Below are 20,497 nucleotides of genomic sequence, written 5' to 3' on the forward strand. Positions count from 1 at the left end.
CAAGAGAGTCGGGTAAAACTACAGAAGCCCTGGGAGGCTTGGGTGAAGAAACTTTGGTTCTTTTTTATTGCCAGTAGGTTTTATCCAGCCATGGAAACAGGGATGAGTTGTAAAGCTTGGTCTTCAGGTATGCCCTGGCTTTCATTTAAAGCCAAATATTTAGTTCAGTTTTAATTTTACTTTATACTGCTTATTAGATCCATTATGCAGTGATAATTACATTTTTTTATGTCCACAAACACCAGTTCTTCACTTCTTTTCTTTAACCCTTAACCATGCAATTCTAAAGATATGATACATATTAAATGGAAAGTTATCTCTTTTTGTTTTTTTATTGTACTTTTGTGGACAATTAAAGTATATAGTTTTTAGTTGGTATAAGGTATAAAGATCAAGGAAAGTCTAATTCAAGTCGAAAACCAACAACATTTGGCAGATGACAAACTTCCCCAGGGCTCTACGTCTGAGAGAGATTCTAGCACCAAGTTCAAGCGCTGTATCATTGATCTGCCCCAGGTATCTCTCTTACCAATGATACTGTAACTTAGAAGTAGCACCTATATTTTAAGTGGCTCATGCTGAGATGTAAGATGCTGTTGGCAATATTTACTTTAAAAACATACAAACGATAGTTCTCTGTTTCATTGCTCCAGCCACTCTAGTGATTGTACAGAAAAGCACTTTTGTAACTGTTTTTTGTATGGGATGATAGAGGTAATTCATGTTCTATGAAAAAAAATGTGGAAAACTCAGGAAAGCACAAAGAGGAAAAGCACACAGGAGCCAGTAATCCACCCGTCAGAGAGAACCACGGTTAACAGTTGGTATGTCTGACATATAGAGTCGTAGGGGCAGAGAGGCATACATCTTTTAAAACATAAAACGAGATCTTGTGGAGGGCTAGGGAGACACAAAGATGACAGAGATGCTGCAGCTGCATCAGAGTTCATGCAAGACCTGACACAGACGTGGAAAATCTGAGCCAAACCTGGGCCCTTCTAGGATGAAGTTCTAGGAACCTGGCCTTCTAGACTACCTCATGGTACAGCCTGGTTGTGCTTCAACAGTTCTGGTTCTGGAGTACCCGTGGCCTGCTCAGGTTTCACAGCAGGTCGAGTTCCCTCTAGCATTTCTGCTGCCCTGTAGCTCCCCACATGGACCTTGAGGAAGGTCACAAATAAAATCTTCTAACTTTTCTCTCTCCTTTGTTCCCTTAACCAGGATTCTTGGCACTCATTAGCCAAGCTTCTCTGTAATTGGCTTATTATTTATGATATTTGCTCCAAGAGTTTTATACTTTGCTCTCCTAAGATATATTGTGAGAGAAGGAAATACGGTTTTTCCATTGTTCCATTTTATTCCCTTTTATGTTAAATGTATAAAATGGCTCCTCATGCATTTCTCACAGCCTGTACCAAAGAAAACTTTCCTTTGGTTGTGTCTTCTAATGACTCCACACAGTTTGGTTTGGGGTCAGGTCTATTCAATATTTATTCCACAAAATTTTATTAAGCACCTATATGGGCCAGGCACCATTCTAGGTGTTGGGGATATAGCAATGAATGAATCAGAGAAAAATCCCATCCCTCCTGGAGCTCTCATTCTAGTGGGACCAGATAGACAAGTGCCTGTTGATACCATGCCAGTTCATTCATTCATTCATCCATCCAACAAATAGTGAGCTCCTACTGTAATGACTTTGTAATGTGTCCACTTGACTAGGCTGAACAGCATTTTCCAGATGTCCTTCCCTATGGGTTTTTGGGTAGGGCAGACCACCAGAGGGATTCTCACATGAGATTTGGAAGGTGGAGGGGAAACAGCAGCCATTTCGTAGCTCACACACATTGTCTCCGGAGTGTAAGGGCCATGACTTTATCCCTTTTGTGTCTCCTCATAGTACCAAGCAAAGTGCTGTGCACCCAACAGGAGAATTGATGTTGTTGATAACTTCATACAAAAGCTTTCCACCTGTGCAAAGTCAGCTTTTGAAGCTTTTAGAAGTTGGGGCCTCAACTGTGGACTCAGGACACAGAGACTCCAGCAGGGAACTAGCAGGTCTTCTAATGTTTCTCACAATGGTTCCAGGTCTAGTTACTGGCTTTGGATCCAGAAGAACTATGCTCCTCAGGTTAGGACTTCTACAGATTAGAGGAAGAACTACACTGAAAGGCAGCAGACAAGCCAATGTGATGAGGAACAGAGGAAAGCCCCTTTCTTCCCAAGTGAGGACATGGCTTTCAAAACAAGGAAGAACACTGTTCTTTTGGAAATTCCAAGTTCTCCTTACTGGTTTGCTCTTGGGGCAATATCAGTATCCCACTGTCATTCATTGGCTTCTCCAGGTTGACTTTAAGCTCCTTTAGCTAGGTGCTGGCATGCTGATAGGCTATTTAAAAATTAATAAATAAATGAATAAATTCAATAAACAACAACAACAAAAGCACAAGAAGAGAAATTAGGCTAAATTTTTTATTTGAAAGTTAGTGACCAACCCTGGAATCTGACATTTTCTTCCTGTGTCAGAACATCCAGTTTCTGAGGTTCATCTACCCCAGGGGAAACTAAGCACCAGACATTTCCCGGATTTCTGTTATGAACATTTTTACAAACATGGATCCATGAAAAAAGCCCAGTTGCCATCTTTAAAAACAACAGTGTTCCTCAGCCTTATACTCTGCCCCTAATTAGCAAAGACATAAAATATCATGGTCTCTAGTGGGACCTGTCACAGTTCACTCACCTTGGTTATTAATAACCTTTACATGACATAAAGCAAATTACCTGTCATGGGTCAGCTGAGAAAAAGAAATCATTAAAATTCAAGCCAAAGGGGGAAAATGCATATGTAAAGGTTTAACCCGAGGTCACCAGTCTAAAGTTCTCAACCAGAAAATGTCACAGTCTTTCCTCCCATGAGGCACGTGGGTAGAAAACACATTTAGCAGCATCAGTAGAGTTGCCGAAGTGTAGCCTTCCCTAATTGCAACAGAGGAATGGCAGCCGAGATTCTGCCTCCACCTCTAGGATGTGCCTGTGACCTGGCTTCCATCTTGGACTCAGAGGCCAAAGCCTGGAACAGCCTTGACCTACCATCCTGCACTGTAGCAATTGCTCAAGAAGGTTTAGCTCAAAACTCAATGTTTATTGCATGAAGCACTTGCAAAATCCTTTGTTATCAAAGGCCTTTGCCTAGAGTCTAGAGAGGATTACAAAAGATCCTTTTTCTGCTTTCTTCCTTCAGTTTATTTCTTAGGAAATTACCCCCAGACCTGCCAAAGTCACCAAGAGCTGAAGGATTTCATTGGTGCCTTCCCACATGGAACATTTGGACATCTCTCATGATGTTTTCCACTCCTATTCCCTGAGGAGGAAAAAGAGGATCTGGCAAAGGAGGACTGTTTACCTCTGGTCTCTTGGCTGCCCTGATCGAAAGACTCCAAGTGGCAGTTCCAGGAACAAGGCTGGAGCAGACATGTAATTTATTGCTTGTATCTTTGGCTTTCACAGTGAGTGGCCCCACTGTCAGGTGAGGGCTCCATTCCTTTTGTCCAGGTGTTTTGCCTTCACCTTTGTTTCATTACCACATTTTCCCGTCTTTTCTGCTTTTTGTCCATCTATCCATTCATAAATCCACTCACTAGCCACCCACCCATCCATCCACCCTTCTCTCCATCCATTCAGCCATCCTTCTACCCATTCCTCCAAACCTGATGTCTTACTATATGCCAAACTCTGTGCTAGAAACTGACTAAAGATAAGAACAGTCCCTGGCCCCAATCTTGTGGAGGAGGCAGACCCGTGCATAAATAACTTTAATATGTGCGGAGACTGAGGCGTGCATAAGACCAAGGGACTGATAGTGTCCAAAGGAGAAGCACTGCCTCTAGCTGTCACCCCTGTGGTGGACTTTCTCTTAAAGTGGCCCCTATGATCCCAACTCCCGATGTTCATGCCCTTCTGTGGTCCCCTCCTGTTGAGTGGATGGGACCTGTGACTTACTTCTAATCAATAGAATATGGCAAAGGTGACAGGATGTGGTGATTATGTGCACGGGATTACATTATTATATCACATAAAGCTGCAGTGATCATCTTGCTGGAGTCTCTGTCTCCCTTTCTGGCAAGCGGCCACCTTGGGAAACCTTAAGGGCAGAGAACTGCAGGTGGGCTTTAGGAGCTGAAGGCAGCCTCTAGCCAACAGCTAGTAAGAAACTGAAGCCCTGCATCACATAGCTACTGGAACTGAACTCTGCCAACAAGCCGAGGGGCTTGGAAGTGGCCCCTTCCCCAGCAGAGCTTTAGCTGAGACCCAGCCCCAGCTGACACCTTGATTGAAGCCACTGAGACTCTAGAGAGAGGACCCAACTAAGCTGTGCCTGGACTCCTTACCCACAGAAACTGTCAGATGATATATGTGTGTTGTTTTAAACCCTATATTTGTGGTAATTAGTTATGCAATACTAAAAATCTGTTACAGCTCCTGAGGAACAGCTGTGAGAACGTCAAGTTCTGGGAAAGGGCTGACAGCTGGGGGAATGCCTCGAATCTCCATGTTCATTCATTTAGTCATCCAGCAAGTGTTTACTGAGCACTCACTATGCATGAGGCACTGTTCTAGGCACTGTTCTAGATACATTGAAAAACAAAAGAAAATCCCTCCTCTCATGAGGCTTACATTCTAGTCAAGGAACACAAACATTAAATTAATAGGTTTATTATATCATGGTATTAGATGATGAATACTGCAGGAAAGGGTAGATAAGGGGGTTGGGAATGCCAGGGAGGGGAACTGAAAATTTTTAGGGGAGGTCTCACTGAAAAGATGACACTTAAGTAAAACTTGAAAGAGGCAAGGAAATATTACACCAGAAACTCCAGGCATCTGCCGTGTGTACAACTCCAAGCATGGGAACAAGGTCTCGTCCTGCCCTGGGGGGTCATGGGGGGGTCATAACTGCCCTTTTCAACCTCATTTCCGGCCTCTACTCCCCCACTGCCCAAGCCCACCCTGCATCCTCACCTCCTCCTAACCCTGGGCCACCCCTCAGAGGGGCCCATCAAGAATGCGGCTCCCCACTCTGCCCACCTGACAAAATGCATCTCCTCCCCTCACCTCAGCAGGCATCTCACCCTGAAGCCTCCCTGCACCGCTTCCCTGCAGGGCGGCAGCCCCCCTCCACCCTCCCTCCGGGTTTGTTTATGATTTTATTGTGAGCTTTCCACTTTCCACACCTGTTACAGCCACTTGCCTTTGTCTCTTGAGGAGATTGTGGGCTCACTGAGCGCAGGGGCCTTGACTTGTTATTGCTGAATTTCCAGACTCTGGCATATTACAAGTGGTAGTTGTTGAAAAAACAACTCTCCCCTCCCCTCCCCTCCCCTCCCCTCCCCTCCCCTCCCCTCCCCTCCCCTCCCCTCCCCTCCCCTCCCCTCCCCTCCCCTCCCCTCCCCTCCCCTCCCCTCCCCTCCCCTCCCCTCCCCTCCCCTCCCTTCCCCGAACATCTCTGAACATCTCTTTCTGCCTTTGTCTTCTCTTTCTCAGTCTGCCCCTGTTTCTCTTTGCCATACACATGTAGACTCATGCACGTGGACACTCATAATCATATGTACAAGTCTCTTTTGCCCATCTTGAGGACAGGTAAGAAGGAAATGAGGGTGGGATGGGGTAGGATTGGGATAGAAGAGAAACCTTTACTTCAAGGGAAAAGCTAAATATAACCACATCATTATCCCACGTCCACCTTTGGAGGAAACTCATTACTCTTATCTTCGTGTTCTTGCAGTTTCCTCGCAGTGGCTCTATTGATGTTTTGGATCAGATAATTCTATTGTCCTGTGTACTGTCGGATGTTTAGCAGCATCTCTGGCCCCTAACCACCAGTAGCAGCCTCTAATTGTGACAATCAGAAACATCTCTAGACATTGTCAAATGTCCCTTGAAGGCAAAATCCCCTTTCCTCCATTGAGAACTGCTGCTGCAACCTTTTCTCCCAGGATAGGAGGCATTTATCTGCAATTTTCCAGGCAGTGTCATAGGCATACAACTTCCACAGAGTGCAACAGAGAACACAGTGCCTGGGTTCAGAACAGAACAGCAACCTAGGCCTGTTCTCAGCTGTCCCTAAATCTGACCTTTTTAGATCCAACACAGATCTTGTGGGGTCTCCAGTAGCTTACAGGGCACATTTGTGTGGCCCCTTTGGGGAAGACCTACATCTAACTCGGGACACAGAGCTTGGACTTCAGTCCCCACTCACCAGCTCTACTGGGCCCTTATATACAGTCTACAAACTGCACACATGTGTACTGTGGCCCTGGACACAACCTTCCCTTCTGCTACTAGACAGTGGGGTGGCTACCAATGAGGTTTTTTCCCTAAAATATGACAGCCCTGCTCTTACTAGCATAACCACAGCTGAGGCGATGTGCATCAGTGGGGGTGAGGTACAGAGAGGCACATTTTTTGCTTCTTAAAGCATCAGACTGTCTTTGCCAGATATAATTCATCTAGTAGCAGAATTTGGCCACCTGTGCAGAAGATCAGCCTAGCCTAGAAGGAGCAGGAGGCTACCTTGTTGTGAAAATCTAGGTAGAACTCAGAAAACATCTGGGATGGAAATGTAGACAGATGACTGGAGAAATTAATGACCCACACTTCCACGCCAGTTTCTGGGACTTTGTGTGACAAGAGTGACTTGCAAAGGGAAATTTGACTACGCATCTGACCTTAGAAGAATCCACCTTGGGAGGATTGATGTAGCTTGATCCTGACCTTTACTGAGCAGCAGTGGTGTAGGTACTGGCATTTCAGCATCATGCCTAAAATGTTTAGATATGTTCAAGTACTTAGAGGAAGTTTATGTCATTTTTTATTTGGTTTATTGCTGAGAGAGTATTTAGACAGAATTTTCCAAATTCTACTTTTGAACCAACTTCTTCCACAGGTCTGACTTTCCCCACAGAATTGCATGCACATGCAAGGCACAGCCTTGGATCCTCAAACAGAAAATTCCTGCAGCCACGTGTCTTTCCTAGAGAAGTGAAAGAATAATGGCTTTTAAATGTCACTAGCAAACACCCCGAGAAAGAAATGGTTTCTCTTCTTGAGTACAGAGCCCCAAATATGGTGATTAAAAAGCCTTTCTATTTAATTACTTATTGCAATTAAAAATAAAACAAACACTATTGTAGCAAAAGTCTTGCCGATGGAAGCTGCAGTCTGAAATTCAGGCACCTGCATGTCCATAATCCCACTCACCATGTAAGCCAATGACTGCAGGAAAGAATTAGTTTGCCTCTGATTGCATCTGACTGCCATCAGTGATGACAATAAACAAGGAAGAAAGACCAAATGATACTTGTGGGAAGCTCTAAAAAGGGCCTGGGAAACATTTTCAACTGAGGACACACAAGAGAAAAAAATCAACTGAGAGTCACATAGATCAAAGGCAAACTGACTCAAATTAGTCACCAGAGCAGTACAAGTTAAAATAACAAAGGGACATCACTTTATACCTATTAGATTGGTAGATGTTAGAAAGCAGAATAATGCCACATGTCGTGAGCTATGGGTTACAGGAAATCTCCTGAACTACTGGTGGAAGAGGGCACTGGTGCAGGTGGTCTAGAGTGAATCAGGATTTAGTCAAATCATATATATTCTGTGACCCAGCAATTCCTCTCCTGGTTTGTCTCAAAGAAAATCTCATACAGGTCCATAAGGGGTCACACAAGAGACGATGTGCTGCAGTGTTATTCACGAAGTTGGAGGCAATCTGGGCTCACTGCTGGAGTAATGACTCACGGTGGATGCACACCATGAAGTGCTATGCAGCACTTAGAAGGAAAAGGTTAGTTGTGTGCATAACAACATGGATGGATCCTAAAAATACAGTGCTATGTTTAAAAAGTATGAAACCAAACGATATATAACCACACTGCCATTTATGTAATTTAAAACATATGTATATCAAACAACAAAATATATTTTTTAAGAATACAAGATCCACATTAAACACATTAGGATGTTTACATATATAGAGGAATGAGAGCCAGAATTGGGATACAAGGGAATATGTAAATAAAATAAGAGGGGGACCTGGATGCATCTGTGATGACAATATTTTATGAACTGGAAAAGGCAAGGAACAAGGTCTCTCCTAGAACATCCAGCAAGGAATGCAGCCCTGCTGACACTCATTTTAGCCATTTAAGACCCATTTCAGACTACTGACCCCTGGAACTATAAGATAATAAATGTGTGTTGTTTTAAGCCATTACGTTTGTGGTAATTTGTTACAAAAGCAATAGGAAAGCCATACAATAACTATAATTAATATATTAAAAGAACTAGTGGAAAAGGTATATAACATACATAAACAAAGAGAGGATTTCACCAATGAGATGGAAGCTATTCAAACTAGTCAAATGCAAATGTTAGATGAAAAATACAATATCAGAAATAATTACTTTGACATTCTTATCAGTAGAATGGGCATGAAAGAAGAAAGAATCGGTGAACTTCAAGATAGGTGAGAAATTATGCAAACCAAAACACAAAGAAGAAAAAGGGTAAAAATGCAAAATATACATCCAAGATCTCTGGGACAATATCAAATGGTCTAACATATGTGTCACTGGATTCGCCAAAAGAAGACAAAAGAGAGAATTTGGGGGCAGAAGTAATATTTGAAGAGATAATAGCTGAGAACTTTCCAAAGTTAATGAAAAAAAGAAAGAAAAAAAGACCAACCACAGAGTCAGCAGCTGAGAAAACCCGAAGAAAGATTAACACAAAGGAAAACACACTTACCAGACCCGTGATAGTCAACCAGTTGAAAATTAAAGGTATAAAGAAAACCTTAAAGGAAATCAGAGAAAAGAAAAACAGAAACAATAAATACAGAGGAACAAAGATAAAAGTGACAGTATACTTTCCAACAGGAACCATGCAAGCCAGAAACAAGAAAGTGGTATCTTTAAAGTACTGTAATAAAAAATATCTGTCAACGAAAAATTATTTACCTCGTGATAATATTGATATATATTTTTAAATCTAGATTTAAAGCTACCAACTTACTATTTGTTTTTATCTTATCTGTTTTTTGCTGTTGTTTTTCTCCTTTTCCTGTTTTCTTGTAGATTGAGTACTTTTTACAATTCCATTTTGTTGGCTTATTATATTACCTATTAAATGTAAATAGTTTAGACTATTAAAATGTAAAGGTTCTGAGATTCGTCAGTCTGGGAAGGCGAGGATGGGTGGGTGGGGAGAGATTAATCTAAGAATTTATATGCATATGTGCATAACCTGTGGACACAGACTATAGTGTGGTGAAGGCCTTGGGGGAAGGGGGTGCAGGGTGGAGGGGGTCAAGGGGGAAAAACAAGGGACATCTGTAATACTTTCAACAATAAAGATAAATTAAAACATTTAAAAAATGCAAAGGTTGTCAGATTGTATTTTAAAAGTAAGACCTATTTGCTAAAAATAAAAACAACACATACATCAAAAAAACAGCTTCAGATATAAATACATAATCGTTTAAAACTAAAAGGATAGTAGAAGATATGTCACACTAACAATAATCAGAAGACTCGGCATCATTTAGATGCCAGTTCTCTCCAAATTACTCTACACATTCAACACTCTCTCAATCAAAACCCCAACAGATATAGTAGTTTTTGTTGTTGAAAATGATAAGCTAACTAAAAAATTTATACAAAATTGCAAAGAATTGAGAATAATAAAACAATCTTGAAAAGGAAGAACAAAGTTGGTGAATTTATGCTATCTGACTTCAAGATTTCCTGTAACACTACAGTAATCAAGACAGTGCAGTAGTCTTCTGCATATATATCCAAAGAAACCCAAAACACTTTTTCAAAAGACTACATGCTCCCCTATGCTCCCTGTGTTCATTGCCGCATTATTTACAATAGCCAAGATATGGAAGTAAACCAAGTGCCCACCAATAGACAAGTGAATAAAAAGTTGTAGTACATATCTACAATGGAATATTACTTGGCCATAAAAAAGAATGAAATCTTACCATTTGTGACAACATGGATGGACCTGGAGGGTATTATGCTAAGTGAAATAAGCCAAACAGAGAAAGACAAATACCATATGATATCACTTATTGATAAGTAATATCTAAAGAACAAAATAAATGAACAAACAAAATTGAAACAGACTCATAGATACAGAGAACAGATTGACAGAGGGGGGAGGCCGGGGGGAGGGATGTTTCGGGGTGAGAGTGAAATAAGGTGATGGGATTAAGAAATACTAATTGGCAGTTACAAAATAGGCTGGGGATGTAAGGTAAAGCATAGGGAATATAGTTAACAATACTGTAATAACTGTATATTGTGCCAGGTGAGCACTTGAATTATCAGAGGGAACACTTTATAATCTATATAAAGTTTATCTGCTGTACTGTACACCTGAAACCAACACAAAATAGTGTTGAATGCAAACTGTAATTGAAAAAAAAAGAGAAATAAAATACCATAAACATCCATAAAAAAAAAAGACAGTCTGGTAGCAGTATGAAGGACAGACATCCAGATTAAAGAAAGAATAGCGTCCTGAGAGAGATCCTTGCATCCATGGCCAATTGGTTTTTGACTAAGATACTCAGGTCATTCAATGGGGGAAAGAATACTCTCTTTAATAAATAGTGTTAATACAGTGATATTCATTTGGGAAAAAAGGAAATTCCACCCACAGTTCACATCACATATAAAAATTAACTTGAAATGAGGCATAGACCTAAATACAGGAGCTACAACTCTAAAAACTCTAGGAGAAAATGTAGGCCAAAATCTCTGTGGACTTGGGTTAGGCAAAATTTTCTTGGGACACGAAAGGCATGAACCATAAAAGAGAAATTATCAATTGGATAATAAAAGAGAAATTATCAATTGGATTTCTTCAAGTTTCAAAATATTTGCTCTTCAAAGACATTGTTAAGAAAATGAAAAGGCAAGCCACAGCCTGGGAGGAAAATATTTGCAAACATATCTGATAAAAGTCTTATATTCTAAATACGTGAAGGGCTCTTACAATTTAGTAATGAGAAGACAAGTCAATTAAAGAAACAGGCAAAATATTTAAACAGACACTTTATCAAAGATATACAAATGGCCAATAAACATAAAAAAAATGCTCACCAGCATCAGTGATCATTAAAACCACAATGAGGTATCGCTTCGTACCCACGAGAACGGTGAAAATGAAGAAGGCTGAGCATAGCAAGTGCGGCAACAGGATTTCTCAGGCATCGCTGGTGGGAATACTAACATTACAGCCGCTTTGGAAAACAGTTTGACAATCTCTTATGAAGCTAAACACACACACACACCATATGACCCAGCAATCCCACCTCTAGGTACTTTCCCAAGAGAAGTAAAAACACATGTCCAAATCACGGTACTCAGCTTCTGTGTGCATTACCATTTCTCAACTAAACATGTAACCATTATAAATATAATAAGACATCTTTAAAAAAATACTCTAGCTCCTTAAAACTGGAAAGAATGTGTACGTTTTATGTCATTGATATTAAAGGAAAAAAATTACAAAGTAATAGGTGACAAATTTAAATGAGGATTTCTCCTCCCCAAAACGTATAAAGTCTAGGTAATCCAAGTCCTAATTTACAGGTAAACTGAATGTCATATGTGAAAATTATATTTTTGTTTTAACACATTAAATAAAATGAATTAAAAAACACACATGTCTACATGAAGGCCTGCTACACAAATGTTCATAGCAGCTTTATTCATATTGACCCCAAATGGAAACAACTCTAACATCCATCAGCTAGTGAACAGATGAATATCTATGTGGTGATATCACAAACTGTGATAAATCCATACAATGGAATACTACTCAGTGACCCAAAGCAACTAACTACAATACATACAAGAACAGATGAATCTAAAAAGCATTATGCTAAGTGAAAGAAGCCAAACACAGAAAACTGCATATTGTATCATTCCATTTATATGACATTCTAATAGATTTAAAATATATATATATCTTTATTGATTTCAGAGAGAGGAAAGGAGAGGGAGAGAGATAGAAACATCAATTATGAGAGTCACTGATCGAGCCCACAACCCGGGCATGTGCCCTGACCGGGAATCGAACCCTGATCGCCTGGATCCTAGAAGATGTGATAAACAATGATAAAATAATATTTGTTATTGTTACCTTTGGGAATATCAACACTAAAAATAAATGCTGTGTTATAGTTTTAATCTATAGGCTCATACAAATTTGAATTTTTAAGGACCTCACAATTAGAAAGGATGTTATAGGTTACCTAGCCAACCTCTGACACAGGGCAGGAATCCTCCCTGCAGCACCCCCAGAGTTTGGAAGATCAGCTCTTCCTTTCACACTGGTGGAAGGTGCTCAGATGTCCCCCAGCAGCCGGGGTCCAGCGGCCAACAGCTGTGACTCCGAGGGAGATGGTGAGTTGAATCGGGCTCCTCTGCCTTTCAGCTTATTCGGGATCGCACGGATTATGTCTGTTTCCTGCTCGACCTGAGATATTTGAAAGCTGTGGTCATATGCCCCTTGGAGTCCTCTCACTTCCAAGTTCAATATTTCCCATTCCTTTAACTTCCCTCACATGAGATGGTTCCTGAGCCCTTCTGCACCCACCCTTCCCCACCTCCTTGGGCTCCGTTTGTCAGGCCCCCCTGAGGAGTGGGGTACCACCACCCAGCAGAACAGAGACTGATCATTTTTCTTGTCTGAAGCACACTGTTTTTATTAATACAGCCTAAACTTCATTTAAAGCCCCCTCCCCGCCCTTGTTGACAAGGGGCATTTGAAATAATGAAATGTATCAGATATATAAAAAGTGCTGACTGGAATAATCACCTAAGAACCCACCCCTCTGCTCTGACAATCTACTATGATGCCACATTTGCTTCAGACTTTTAAAGTCACATTTTCACCCACATTCGATTTAGACATTACAGCTACAATTGGAGCCCCCTAGAGACCTCTTTCAGACTCCCTCCTCTCTCTCCCCTGGAGAAACCGTTATCATGAGCTTGGTGTTCATCTTTCCCATGCATGTTTTTATATGGTTAAATGTATAACTCAGAAAATAATAGATAGCATTGCTTTGCATGTTTTAAACTTCAGTAAATTATGACACACTGTATATAATTTTCTATAACAAATTTTTGAGATTTAGCTATTGATTCATTTAACTATTTAGCAATCCAATGAATTTTCTACAATGTGTTTATTCATACTCCTGTTGATGGGCATTTAGGTTGTTTCCAATTGTCCCTGACAATGTTGAGTCCTCATGTGGGAGTTTCTCTGAGGCCCGGTGTGGCTGGGAAGACTGTCATTGGATGTGTGCTCCTCCTTTACTAGACATCACACACTTCTGTGCCATCTGATTCACGCTAAGCTGTGTTCAGCTGATTTTATCATATCAATGCCTATCATGTGAGGTGTTCCCCAATATGTTCTCCTTTTAAAAAGCCAAAATTGTACTCCTTGAATGTCTCCTATAGGCAAGATGCTGTGCTAGGCACTATGGGCATACAGAAAAACAGTAGGTCCTTTGCCTTTGAGGAACTTACAAATAAATGAAGGTAAATTGAGGGCAGAGCTGGGTCTGTAGATGGAGCTTCCTCACTGATACTTCTAATAATTTATGCAAACCCACCAAGGAGATGCAGGTCCTGCTACTTGGGGAAGGAGCAGAAAAGTGAAACGTGATGACTGACTATGTGCTGCAGACCTGACAGCACCTTTCCTCCAAGGATCACCTCCTTCCGTTTCATAATCCTTTACCTGTGTAGTGTTTCATAGTGTACAAAGTGCTTGCAGATACATTACCTAATTGTTTCTAAGATCTTCCCTGGGAAGCCAAGAGGGCACCTGTCATCATCCCACTGTGCAGAAGGAGGACCTGAGGCACAGAGGGGGAAGTTAATTGTACCACATCATGAGGCCAGAAATGGCAGAGCCCAAGCTAGAATTCGGGTCTCCTGACTCCAAGTCAGTGTCTTCCCCCAAATACCACTGACTCCCCACAGCTAGAAAACCCTGGGAAGGCCTCTCATCTGTCCTCAGATCAGGCTGAAAGATAAACATGTTATCAACAAAATCTCACGATATTAAATCTGGGCTCCTGACTTCCACGGCTGGCAAAATGCCCTGACAGCCAGGCCACAGGCTCTCCTAGGGTCGCACTCCTCAACTCCGCTTTAGGCCTGGGCACTCACAAGCCCCATGGGGAAGAACAATTCTATCTGTGGTTGGAAGTATCTATTTTCCAGAAAACACAGCCATAATTACATTTATAAAACTAGGGTACAAACAGCTAGAACAACTCACCGGTCCTCAAAATGTTTCCCCCCTTTTCCTCTATCAAACTTTTGCTCAGTTTCCTTTCCTGGGTGCTCTCACCTCCATTTCTGCCTACAAAATCTTACCCACACCTGAGTAGTAAACACAATATTGAAGAAGAACAAAGTCAGAGGATGGACACTATCCAACTTCAAGACTTACTATATAGCTACAGTAACTGAGACAGCGTGGTACTGGGAAAAGAACAGACATGTAGATAAATGGAAGAGTGTAGAACCCAGAAATAGACCCATACTTAAGTCTTTAATCCATTTCAAGTTGAGTTTCGTGTATGGTTTAAGATAAGGATTCCAAAGTCATTGTTTTGCATGTGAATATCCAGTTTTTCCAACGCCATTTATAAAAGAGACTGTCCTTTCCACATTGTGTTCTTGGAGTCCTTGTCAAAGATTAGTGGAACGCATATGCATGGGTTTATTGCTGGGCTTCCTATTCTGATCCCTTTGTCTATGTGTTTATTTTTATGCCAATACCATACTGTTTTGTTTACTAAGGCTTTGTCATATAGTTTGAGTTGCCACCAGCAAGGGAAATACATAAAATTTTTAGCAACATTTTGTCTTATTCTCTTACCCTGACACATTAAAGATGATCTTTAAGATCAATAAGCTGAATAACAGCCTACTCTGTGGCATAATTTGACTTTTCAATGGTGGTGAAACACACCAAATAAGTCACTATCTTAGGAAAAAAAATGTTGTTTTTGAGAGAGAAACAGGAGAAATGTAGCAACAACTTGTACTCATGAAAGGTTCTTTCTTTGGGAGTTTATTAAAACAAACAAAAACCCCAGATGCCTTTAGATGGTTATTGTGTTTCAAAATGTTGACTTGTTAAATCCAAGGACCCTCCCTGTGTTCCAGAAAAACAATTTCTCGCAAGAGAGATAGCAGTGAGGAAGAAGTCTGTTTGATTGGATTAGTGCTTCCTAAAGCACCCATTAGGTACCTTATGTTCAGGTTCATGGGGGCATACGCATCCAGGGCGAATCACCATGGTTTTTGTCCTCAAGATGCTCATACTCAAGCTGTAGAGAGAGCTAGTGCTCAGCCGAATAATTAAATTCAACATTTTCATTAAACACGTTGGTCCTGCCATTACATAGACCTTCACTGTGTGTGACAGCATCAGCATGTAGCCCCCGAGAACGCCCAGCTTGGACAGTCTGTCAAGGGAGGACCTCTAGGTCCTTCTACGGTTGGGCAATGGATTGTGCTATTCCTCCCAATAGGAGGAGGGAGGGATGCAACGTGCCATATTTGTGGACCTGCTGGGCTACCTTAGGCTTTACATGGAACCATTCCCCTCTGTTCTCCAACCAAAGACACCACAGGCTCACTTCACTTGGCACACATGCAGCTCCAACGGTACATAACCAGCCCCAGCTGAGCTCTGCCATCTGGTCTAGATGAAGAAAAGCCTGAGGTGCTATAGAGGCAAGCAGTTGACCTATTTGCCCAAAGGCCAGGTCAGAGAGCTCGTGGATGTCGGTTTGGCACTGCCTCAGTGACCAAGGGACTGCTTACCGGGGTCACAGGTGATGCTCACTTCTGTTTGTTTTGAGGCCCTTGCCTAGTTGAAACTTTTCAGCCCAGGCACAGCTTTCTTTTTAACTCTGTGTCTTTTGCTAAAGAAGGCAAGTAGCTCCCTGCTGAGAAGAGGCCGCCGATGCAGCAGGGGAGCGGAGCCTTGGGACTGAGCAGGCCCGCGCTTCTAGTCGGGTCTCGGCAGGGTATTTAACCTCCCTAAACCTCAGTGTTCTCCCTGCATGCAGAACAAGCCCTTCTGGCTTCCAGCTGAAAACAGGTGTGGCCCCAGAAAACGAAAGATTGCAGAATAGCCTTTTGGAAGCCACCCTAAAAACCAGGCCTCTGTGAGAAAATCCTGGCCAAGAAGAGCACAAGGGAGAGAGAGAAGCACAGGTGAGCCAGGCTGGGGCCTTCCCTGAGCCCTGGCTCTCCTGGGACACCTGGGCCTCCCTTACAGCGTGTCCATATCTGCAGAGACTAATAAACCAAATAAAAACGGGCGTGGGTAGCACTTTACAATCTCACACATTACCTCGTGTGTTCTCCAGGCCGCACAGGCGTTCGTTGCTCCCGGAAGTGTCATCCGCTGTGGAAACAGTTTCTACCTGGATCAATCATCCGCTGTGGAAACAGTTTCTACCTGGATCACGCCTTTCCCAGCCTCGCCTCCTGGCAGCTCCTCAGATCCCAGGGCACTCGACTCCCCAAGGAGCACAGCGTCGGGAGGTCCTCGGCTCCCCCGCCCCCCACTCCCCCCTCCCCGCCCGCCAGGCCCGCCTCTCCCGGGGGCTTGGGGCCCAGCCTCCCCACCTGTCCGCGGCGGCGCCTTTGGGGGGGCTGGGGGCTGCCCCTGTGCGGAGCCAGCTGGCCCGCCCCCCATGGCGCGGGTCAGGCGGGAGCTGGAGCTTTCCTGCCGCGGCTCCTCGCCCGGCGCTGGAGAAGAGCGCCCTCTAGTGTTAGTTTTTGGAAGAGACGAAGTGGCTTCCTCCAGCCTGGGTGAGGCTCCTGGGATCTGATCTGCCCCGCTGGGATGCAAAGGACTGAACTTAACTGGGTGTGGCAGAGAGGTGGCAGGACAGACTGAGGGGACTCTTGGGTTCTAGGAAACCCTGCCGTGCACACTTGGCCTCTCAGGCCTGCTCATGGACTGAACCCATCAGTCCCTGACCCTCCTTTCTTGTAACACCCAACAATTCAGCCCAGGCTTCACCCCCTGACTCACCTGGACACAACAAGCTCACCTGCCTCTGTGACTGAAGTGGAAAAGTGGAAAAGCAATCGAGCAGTGTGTCTGAGTATGAACAAGGCACCCAGTTGTCCGTTGAAAGTACCAACCCTTGGGTGGCCTCTGTCTGTGCTTTTGTGGTCCTGCAATGCCAGGTAGATCAGTCTTGTTTTCTGCAGGGTGGGCAGAGGGGAGAGCGTAGCAGTGTGTGAACAGGCAGATATTGGGTGACATGCTCTGTGAGGGTGGCAAGCCGCAGGACTGCCTGGTGACTGACTTTTCAGGGCCCCACCATCTTCGTCAATACCAACTCATTCTCTGAGAGGGACAATCCACATTTTTTCAATCTCCAGTAAAATGCTACACAATTCAGATTAAAGCCCCTTCCTTCTTTCCCTCCTAAACAGATTGCCTTGCTAAGCCCCTCCTATAGGGAATTTTATAGCTGCGGTGGCCACAGGACATGATGTCCAGTGCTTAGGGAAATGAAGTGGTAGAGGACCCACCATCAGGGCTATACCCTTTCCTCCCAGACTCGCAAATACATTCAGAATCGTTTTTGTTGCTGTTGTTTCCTATGAATTATAAACTATCTTCAGGAGTGTCTACAGAATTCTGCTAGACTTTTAATGTTTAGAAGAACTGCACTGCAAGAAAGAGGGAAGGGACTGTTCATGAGGCAAAAGTTGGTGGCCACCACACCCAAGTTCCTTAAGACTCCAAAATCACAGGTTGAATCTACAAGTTCAACCCAATACCCCTTCCAAGATTATTGTAGTTAGGAAAGGAGGGGCCTTATAAAAAAGGCAATTCCTCATCATGCCCAGCAGGGGAGAGGAAGGTAGATCTCGTGGTCTTAAGTTGTCAAACTTTAAAATGGCTCTTTGGAAGGGGTGATGCACATTTGAAAGGGACACCATATTTATCCATTAAAACATTAAGAGTCTATCTTATTGTTGAGACTCTACTGTCATGAAGCACTGTCCTACCATGGAGAGGCTCAGTTGTTCATCAGACTCAACCAGAAATGACCAGAAAGTGGAAAATGATAGGTCTGTCAGTGTTTGATAAAAATCCAAGATCCAAAGGGAAATAAAGGGTCCTGAACAAAAGAAGTCCAGGTTGAACTTTCACTTAGCATAAGACACCCCTGATTCTACATTACTGTCCTCAAAGGCCAGACAAGTGAAGAAAATACAACCTAAGACAAACGCAAAGGGGCCCTGACACATGGTCCTCCTGAGAGGAGGCAGGAAAGCAACGGGTGCTGGAGGAAGTAAATGCTGAAAAGTTGGTTTTCAACCCTGGCTGCACATTAGAACCGCCCAAGGAGATTTAAAAAGTGCTGATGCCACCAGGTCGGTGTGGCTCAGTTGGTTGAATGTCCTCTTGTGCACCAAAAGGTTGCCGGTTAGATTCCTGGTCAGGCCCGTGCCTGGGTTGTGGGCTTGAATCCGCGTCAGGGAGCATGCAGAGGGCAACCAATCGATGTTTCTCTCTCTCCCTCTCTTCTCTCTCTCTCTCTCTCTCTCTCTCTCTCTCTCTCTCTCTCTCCCCCCTCTCTCTAAGCATGTCCTCAGGTGAGGATTAAAAAAATTTTAATGTGAGACAATTATTCTGCAAACCGGCAAGAGTAATAAACAAGTATTCAACCTGATTTTCTTAAAAAAAAAAAAAGTGCTGATGCCTCGGTGCCACATCCAGAGATTCTGTTTAATTGGTCCAGGGTATGGCCTGGTGGTCAGAAATTTTAAAAGCTCCCCAAGTAATTCTAATGTGCAGCTCAAGGCTGAGGAGCAGTGTTCTAGATGGAAGACATTTCTGTTCTTGATTCTCTGTACTTGTCTCCCTCTGTTACTCTCCCCACTGTGCTTAAGAGTCTTTCCCGCTCACTATCAGCCAAGGCAGCTTGCGCCAGAGCTCAGATGGGTGTGCTGACCCGTGGAGTCATGGGGTGGAAGTCAGCTCTCCTGGGTGTGCCCTCCTGCCCGGCATGGCAGGGACTCAGACCCACTCTCCCAGGCTCCACTGAGTAAATTCCCATTCTCTTGGCAGCATGTTGCATAGAACATAAGGCTTGGGAAAGGGTGCCTTGAGGAATCCAGAAAGTTCCATTGGGAAGAAAGATGCAAAACAGGGGAATCTGAGGTCCACACAGCCAGAAAATTATTTTCATTTTCTTTTTAGTTTACAGCCAGTCAAGAAGAGTCCTCTGCGGGGGAGGTTAAAGGTTCTTTCCCCTTTGATAAGTCTGCACACACAACAGGATATGATGGGACAGGAGCAGCAGGTAAAGCTGTTAGGCTCATTATGACTTGAAAGGGAATCAATATTCTTTCAGGCTCAGATAAACTATTTCTGCTGAGACCCATTTGGAAACGTGAAGAGTTCTCTGTAGAAGGGAATAGAAGTTTCTACAGAATTCTGCATTCTGGCCTGTCACAGCTGTCACTTCCTGGAGACCTAATTACCCTTAAAAAAAAAATTGGGGCCTTTTTTAGTTAATTCCAACTGGAAATCAGCCAAATATATCAGAGGCTGCAGAAGTAAGTGTTTCTTCTTTAAAACTAAACGACACTGGGCCATCAGATTGTGGTGCCCTTGAGCCTGGCACACATGAAGTGCTCGGTAAAGGTAGTTTTATTATCCAAAGGTGGCATGGGTGAGGCAAACCATTGAACAAAGGCCAAGCCACTTCATTTTTTAGCAAGTACCAGGTGCATCAGCCACATCTGAAAAGAGAATGATTATTAGGAGTTTAGAAAGGACAGCCTGCCTGGTGGGTGGGGAGAGCAGTGAGGGAGAATTGCCATGAGTTTGCTTCTCTCCTCTCTTTGAAGCCATCCTGGAGCAGTGGCTCTCAAGCTATAACTTGCAAAAGAATCACCCCCAGTTTCTGATTCAGTGGGTCTGGAGTGGGGCCTGAGAATTTGCATATCTAACAAGTTTCTCGGTGACGCTGCTGCTGCTGGTCTGGAACTCCAATTTGAGACCCACTGGCTGGGAGAAGAAGTTGAAAAGAAGTTTGTGCTGTAATACTGGGAAACCCAGCGCTGGAACCAGCCCCAAGGGGCTGCGTCCCTGGAAACCAGACTGGGAGCAGCCTTTTTCTTAACTTGCAAAAAACAGATGCCTCGTTCTTTTCATCCAGGAGTGACTCATGCTTTTTACTTTGCTAAAAGAAAATTCTGTTAATAATAATTTTTATGATGATGACTTAAAACTCCATTTCTAGCCTCTGCATCTGGGCTGCCACACCCATTAGTGTCCGTGGCCTCTGAATTCCTTTCTGCATCATCTTCCTGCTCTCCTCAGCCCCAGCCCC

General features: G+C 43.3%; 1 protein-coding gene across 6 annotated transcripts in view; it reads right to left on the reverse strand.

Moving 5' to 3' along the window:
- Nucleotides 1-16,905, reverse strand: part of APOD (apolipoprotein D) — a 45,759-nt gene extending 28,854 nt beyond the window's left edge. Inside the window, exons 1-2 of one of the 6 annotated variants that reach the window (XM_081138440.1) lie at nt 16,758-16,905; nt 16,480-16,568 (exon numbers count right to left, since the gene is read on the reverse strand). Coding sequence is in view for 2 of the 6 variants with exons in the window: in XM_081138439.1 (XP_080994565.1) it covers nt 16,480-16,530 (51 nt within the window). In the remaining 4 variants the exon portion in view is untranslated. Of the gene's footprint in view, nt 1-16,479; nt 16,717-16,757 lie in introns of those variants that run through there. The other 5 variants (XM_081138443.1, XM_081138439.1, XM_081138442.1 and 2 more) reach the window with 5 other exon arrangements.
- Between the last annotated feature and the right edge of the window lie 3,592 nt (nt 16,906-20,497).

The sequence above is a fragment of the Miniopterus schreibersii genome (assembly GCF_964146895.1).
Source record: "Miniopterus schreibersii genome assembly, chromosome: 5".
In the NCBI taxonomy this organism is placed as follows: Eukaryota; Metazoa; Chordata; class Mammalia; order Chiroptera; family Miniopteridae; genus Miniopterus; species Miniopterus schreibersii.